This window comes from Emys orbicularis, chromosome 5, assembly GCF_028017835.1.
Source record: "Emys orbicularis isolate rEmyOrb1 chromosome 5, rEmyOrb1.hap1, whole genome shotgun sequence".
Lineage (NCBI taxonomy): Eukaryota > Metazoa > Chordata > Testudines > Emydidae > Emys > Emys orbicularis.
The window spans coordinates 41,343,987-41,351,333 of NC_088687.1; the positions used below are offsets into that span (position 1 = coordinate 41,343,987).

At 39.8% G+C, this 7,347-nt stretch overlaps 1 protein-coding gene across 1 annotated transcript in view; it reads left to right on the plus strand.

The window, feature by feature from the left end:
* SYNPO2 (synaptopodin 2) overlaps positions 1-6,183 on the plus strand; it is a 116,644-nt gene extending 110,461 nt beyond the window's left edge. The window contains exon 5 of the mRNA XM_065405358.1: positions 5,611-6,183. Coding sequence (XP_065261430.1) covers positions 5,611-6,183 — 573 coding nt within the window. The remainder of the gene's footprint in view (positions 1-5,610) is intronic.
* Positions 6,184-7,347: the final 1,164 nt, after the last annotated feature.

Here is a 7,347-nt window from a genome sequence, read left to right on the forward strand (position 1 = left end):
GTACTAGGAGTAACAGCCTAAAATGGAATTTGTGTGTAATTATTCATTACACCTTTATGAATAGCTAAACCAGTCACTGCATGATACATTTAGTTCAGATAACAATGTACACCAAAGTAGTAAAACAGGTTTTGCCACGTATTGTAAATTGTTGTCAGGTACACAAATTAACTTCCTATTTAAATGTCTGTACATTTTGAATTATGATGAATTGCATTGGAGTTGACAATTTTCCTCTTAGGGTCAAATCTTGAGATCCTGTCTCAGGTTTTACTCAATCCTTATTCAGTTCAGTTCTAATCTCACTGAAACTATGCTTTGTTTGGATAAGGAGAGTAAAAACCATGTACTGACTTCATGCTTTGGCCTCCAGTATTTATTTTTGGCCTGATTTCTCTCAGTTACACCTATTTTATACAAACTGACTTCAATAGAGCTATTCCTGATTTGCATCAGTATAAGAGAGCACACAATCAGGCCCATTAATTTTTAAAAGCCCAAGAAATTAAAAAAATTAGTAGCAAGAACAGAGGGAATGAAACAGAATTATTTTCTGTTTTTACTAGAAGGTGGCTGCTATTTCTGTTCAGAAAAATCTCTGGTCCAGAATAACTGAGGTATCCTGTAGTCAAAGATATTTTCCTCTTCTGGGATCAGATTGTCTCTCAAATTTCTGCTCTACCTAACTTCAGCATAATCACCACCAATCTCTCTCTGAACACCATATTCAGTCAGCAACTTCTGTCAGAGCCTCTCTCCGCAACAACTATAGGCACATTACTTGAAGATTGCAGTTAGTCCAAGACACAAGGTAATGCTGGTAATGCCTTCCTCCCCACTGGAGAAGCAGACAGGCAAATCCAAGGTTCAGGAGTGTGGTGAAGTGCGTTCTGAGGCAAGTACCCAACCTAGAAAGTGGCAGGATCATTTCTAACCTCCTAAGCTATGTCCCAAAATTGTGGAATTCCTTAAGCCTCTCACCAAGAAAGGCAAATTTGTTCTTGCTTACTTCAGCCTCTTTCCAAAGAATACGTCCTGGAAAAATCCTTCCCCTCAGGATCCAGAAAGGCATCTTTCCTTTAAAAAGATTTAAACTTACATGGAAATGACCCTTGGGGGAAAAGAGCCTTGGCTCCTCCTCCAAGGAATGAGAGGTTACTTCATCCTTCTCCTGAGAAGATGAAGAGGAATGCCATTCTCACATACATTTGAATCTTGAGGAGCCAAATGACTTCATCAGGAAGTTGTCTAAACTTAAGTAATTAATAATGTTAGCTTAGGGAAGGTATGAAGAATTCAAGCAGCCCAAGAAACCCAAACTGGCCTGAATATGCTACTAAAACTGCATTCTTTGTGTGTGCATCAGCTAGAGTTGGGAAAGTCGTTGTGTTGTGTTTAGTCTTGTGACAGTTATTCTGGGTTTGATCTTGGACTGGGAATTTCCTTCTCTATGAGGCGAAGTGATTTGTCTCTCACCATCATGAGAGAATTAATCATTGAATAGTCTCAGTAATGCAGATCTTGGATAGATCATGTACCTGAGATCCAGGATAACACTCTCAACAGGAGATTTCTGGTATTGCATTGGGACAAATATTCTAGATGATGGATTCCCCAGTGAGAACCAATCATGGACCTTTTCATCTCCCAGGAGATTCACTGGATGATCCCTTACTCCAGTAGATACAAGGACAGAAAAGCTTATGTAGTTGATATGTTCTCCCTTTCAGAGTTAAGGATGACATTACCTGCATTCCTACCCAGTCATTTTATCCCCCAAAGTCTCACAAAAAGTATAGGAAAAAAAAGAACTAAGTTCAAGCAATCTTAGTATCACTAACTTTGCAAAGGATGATCAGACGTATCATTCTTGAGGCACAATGGATAAACCCATCCTTTCTTCCCATTTACCGATCTGGACCTCTTCCCCAATGTCTAATATTACTCCCAAATCCAAAGACACTCTTCCAAAAGGCTTGTCTTCTGAAGGGCAGAACTGCAGGATTGCAAGACAATATGATTAATATGCTCATTTGTGAGCAAAATCCTCCATGTCCAAGGCATATTAAATTACTTGGAATATTTTTTAAAATGGTGCAAGCCAAAGGATGTCATTCCATCCCAGTTCTCAGTAGCATAGATTCTCCTTTTTCTGTAACAACTCTTAAAAAGATAAATTTATGCTTTGGAAGCCATTAGAGGGCCTGTGGTTGTAATGAATTTTGGTTACTACTCCTTGATCACGAGGTTCTTCTTAGTTACGAACAAATTAAGCCCTTGATAAAGCATTCTTTTTCTGGGGCCTGAATCTGGTTGTCAAAGCCATGTGCTATTCTCCTTTTGAGCTCCTATCTACAATATCCCTAGAAATTCTCTTCTACAAGGTTACTTTCAGCTCTCTTCTATCAGTTCCCCTTCCTCACCCTATACCATGATAAAGCAGTCCTCAGAAGGGTTTTCAGTATCCTGAGGTAATGTTTGATTTTCCAACAACAATTTTTACTTCCTAGTCTGACACTCCCCCTCTTAAATAAAGAAAAGAAATTTACCCTAATCCAGTGGTTCTCAAACTTGTTCCGCCGCTTGTGCAGGGAAAGCCCCTGGCGGGCCGGGCCGTTTACCTACCGCGTCCGCAGGTTTGGGCCGAGGGATGTGCTGACTGCCTTTACTACAGCCCCCATTGGCCAGTGGGAGCCGCGATCCGCCAAACCGGCGTACGTGGCAGGTAAACAAACCTGCCTGGCCCTCCAGGGGCTTTCCCTGCACAAACGGCGGAACAAGTTTGGGAACCACTGCCCTAATCCAAACATGCTCTAGGCCATTAAATTTTATCTACTCTACATTTCTGAAGGCCTCATCTTCAGGTCATGGAATGGGGACATTTGTTAGATGGATTATGAAATGTATTTCATTGGCCTATCAATTTCTATTGGATAGGATTATTATTATTATTATTTTTTTAGATTAAGTCCCATTCTACCAGGGCTGGGCAGAACGAGAAGGTACCTCTGCAGTCAAAACCACCACAGCAGCAACTTGGAAGTCTCTAGAGACCTTCTCCAAACATGACAGACAAGCATAGCAGCTTCAGCTGATACTGCCTTTGGATGTCAGATCCTTATGACAGCTGTTCTCTAAACAGTATACTTCCCATCCCCTACTTATCTCTGGGATCCTACATCCTACAGTTTAGAACTCTTCTGTCTAAACTGAAAGCTCCATTGAACAGAAAGGGAAATTTTCCTTACCTGTAAAAAGGTTTTCTGTTCAGCAGACACAACTATCTGGAACCCTCTGATGACCTGCTAATTCAGATGGGGACTTCCCCCGCAACCTTTACAATCTTATCTTGTAAACAGTGTCACTGTTCAGGTTATCAGAGTAATTTATTTAATAGAAATTGTGTCTCAGATTGCACAGAATTCTTTATAAGTTCACAACATTTAAAAATTTCTTTTCTTGCCAACTGGTTAAATGAAGCATATGAACTTTACTTGCCAAGAAAGCGATTGACTGTGCTGCCAACTGAGAAGAGCATTTGTAGTAGCTAGAAGAGGGGGAAAAAATCCTTAATTCTGATTGGAGGACACACTTGGGCCAATCTTTGGCCACAGAGAACACCCATCTACCTGGATTGTGATCGCTACTGAACAGAAAACTGTTTACAGATACTACCCTTTCATGATATGAAGATCTGGAAGAACTCCAACCCACTGTTAATGGTATGATCATTTCATCCATAGGCAAAAGAATATATTCCCCTGTGCCTTTGTAGGGTAAAAAAGAATAATTTTTCCTTTTCTATTTAAAGTGTACATTTTGAGTGCTGAGCTGAGCCCTATCCAGGTAAAAGTGAGTTTGTTTGGTGACTCATACATCAATGTGCACCCTCATAGGTTAAAAATTAATTGAAGTCAAGTGTACAAAGTACAGTTCTTTTCTCAGGATGGAAATTTGCCATTTGTTGGGGGTGGTTAATATGTGTAGGGCATTTCTTTCTGATGTTGGGGATAGCTGGTAATTAGCTCAAATGGGCAAGGAGGAAGATTGTCTTGTTGTAAAACAGAGGCGGAGTCTGCCAAAAACTCACTATGAAACCTTGGCTATGTCACTGATGGCCTGTTTTAATAGGTACTGACTGACCAAACCTATTGTAATCAATAAAAGCTGCAGATGCTCAGGAACTTTGAAAATTGAGCCATTCATTTCTCCCTGTCTCAGTTTCCACATCTCTGAAATGGGGCTAATAATATGTACCTCAAAGTGGTGTATGAGATATAGGTCATTAAATTTTGCTGAGTGCATAGAGATCCTCTGATGGAAGGGCCTAGAAAAAAAGTGAAGTATGACATTAACAATATTGAATACTAAACAAAATCATTAATGGATAAATCTTCACTTTGCACAATTCAGGCTCCTGTTGACTTCAGTAGGCTTAGTTTAGATTAATCCCATGGTCTTTGAAAGTTATATAGGAAAGGTAATTCAGGCTACTGTTTTCAGGATAGAGACTTAGCAAACCCCTTGGCCACTTAGGATCCTAAATATTTTTGAGGATCTGGCTCTAATTCCCATTGAAATCAATGGAAGTTATGCTCCTAAATACCTTTGAGGATCTGGACCTTAATGCCTGATTTCAAACAAAGTATGGGAATTAAAGGCTGTTCCCAGACTTCAGGATATGAATCAGAGGACATAGTCAGTTAAGTAGTCTCTGTCCATATTGTTCTTCCTAATTTAGGAACCATGTGATTTGTCGGATGCAGAGTGTATATTTGGCATGTGTGCAAAAATGGGGTACTTGTACTGTATATTGCTGAATGAAGACTGCCGAGAACAAAAGCCTTCTCATGAACAGAGTTTTTTGTTTAAAAGTGCTGCATTACTAAGACGATTAGGATTTGTGGAATATGAATGGATTTCTCCTAAAAATGGGTCAGAGTGTTCAGAAATTTTTAGGGCACTGTCATTTAAAAGGAACAAGGTTAAGTAATGTCCTATAATGGTATTAGGAAAATTATTGCATCAGCATTTTTAGTTATTTCATTCATTTTTGTCCCCTTTCCACCCATGATAAATTTAATAATTTCAGTGGAAAAGAGCTCCTTAATAAAGATGGATAAAATACACTCTTGGCTAGATCTATTGGACAAAGCCAATTACTACATAAGTAAGTTTATGCCTGCATCCTGTAGATATAGTCAGACTGGTAAGAGCAGTTTTCCTCCCATCCCCCTTTTCACCTATTACGAAGGACAGGGCATGTTAGCAGGGTAGAGGAGGTGGAAGGGAGCTTTCGGTGTTGCTATTCATACTGTACCTGTTCAGTAATAGAAGACTCCTTCAGGTCTGTCAATCTGGTGTCTTTCCCAAACACTTGAATTCTCTCCCTCTTTTTTACACACACACGCACACACAAAGGGTGACATGTTCTTAGAGATCTGTTGTTCCTCATACTGCCAGCAAGTTCTTGTACTCTCTCATATACTAACATGCTAAACAGTATGCCAATAGCCCAACAATAATTCGCTTCAGTTGGGGAAAAGGGAAAGGCCTTCTGTCATTGATATTCAATTATTGTGGTTATATTTGAGGTTTTGTTGTTCCTAGGAAAGAGGCAGCGGCTGCTCATTATCACTTCCTGTGAGGCCTTCTTCACTCACCTATCGAGCCATATCCCCTGCTTCACCTCTGATGTCCCAACCTGGCCCTGGTTACTTCAGCAAACCAGCAGCAGCAGCCAACAAGCCTGGCAAGAGATTGACTCCCTGGGAAGCAGCAGCCAAGTCCCCTCTTGGCCTAGTGGATGATGCTTTTGGCCCCCAAAACATTCAAGAATCCGTTGTTGCTAATGTAGTATCAGCTGCTCGCAGAAAAACACTCCCTGAGCCACCGGATGATTGGAAACAAAGGGTTTCCTGTGTGCCTCCATCGCCAGGTGTTCATGCTAGCCCTGCATCATTTGGAAGGAGGCAGTCTGGTATCACATCCCCACCAAAGAGCAGCATGTCAGCCCCCAGCTCCACTTTTCAGTGTGGCTCTCGGCTTCAATATGCATATTATGGTCAGCGATCCCGAACAGATCCTGACATGATGTCCATGGATTCCAGATCCGACTACTGCCTGTCAATGGCCAACTCAAACTACAACCCACATCCAAGGGGATGGAGGCGTCAAACATGAAAGTCAGAAGAACCTGGCATATTTCCCTCCTGCCAGCTTCACCAGCCTTAGATCCCAGTTGGAGGAGTAAAGTGACCAGTCTGAATAGCTTCTTGCTGGCTGACAGTTTCTGAACTGAAAGAATGAGGAAGTTTTGTAGAATGGTGCAGTTTTTGTGATATTTCAGGGCTTTCAGTTCTAGACTAAATTCAATTTTATTCCCAGGCTACAGTTTTGTTTTGTTTTTTAAAAAGGTCAAATTTGTGTAGGTGGGATAATCAATGTGCTTATTACAAAGCACATGTAGAAAAAGCTTTAATTGGACAGAGTACAAAGACATTTACAGAGGAGTTAATGAAATATACAAAGAATGAAATAAAGCTTTTTAAAATGAAATTTTCTGGTGGGATCTGTAGGATTTCTGGGTATATTTGATATCTGATTTTTAGGACACGGACATAGCCAGACTTCAGAGAGGGTTATTTTTCCAATGGAATTCCAAACTTTGGAAAGGTTTACTCAGCATATTGATCATACAATTTCTCTGTAGCATTTTTAAAAAAAGGGATTCTAGCAAAGTAAATCTTATAGTTTTACTATGATAAACATACAATACTTCTATAGTCATTTTACCTGAAGCTCTGGTACACATTAACATATGTTAATATCATGTAATCATGCAGTTCAGAGGGATTTCAAGGAAGTTTGGGGTGTAACTCTCCATTGTAAGTTTTGGCTGTTGTAATTACCCACCCTAGTTTGAAAACAGCAGGAAAGAAAGTGATGTTATGATGAACTACTGATATGATACTTGGATAACAAATGAATATAGTTAGCTTATATTTAAATTGGGTTGCAAGTGACTGTTGTAATAAACAATCAAACAAATACATGTCAGTCTTGTAGAGGTGTTGGATGACAACTACATTTATTTCTTTGTGAAATGTTTAACTTGCTGAACATTTAGTGCAGCAGATTCTGCTACTAGTAGTTGAATACTTGAAAGGCTTTTGATTTGTAGTCTCATTTTGGAAGACCAAAATAGGTTATATAACAAGGACAATTCGTGTTACGTGCAGGAAGTATGTGGAATATGGTTTATGATAAGTGTTACATGGTCTGAGTCTAGATAAGGCAACACTAAGGAGAACTAAGGAGAGTTCTTAGAGTGTTAAATATGTCTTG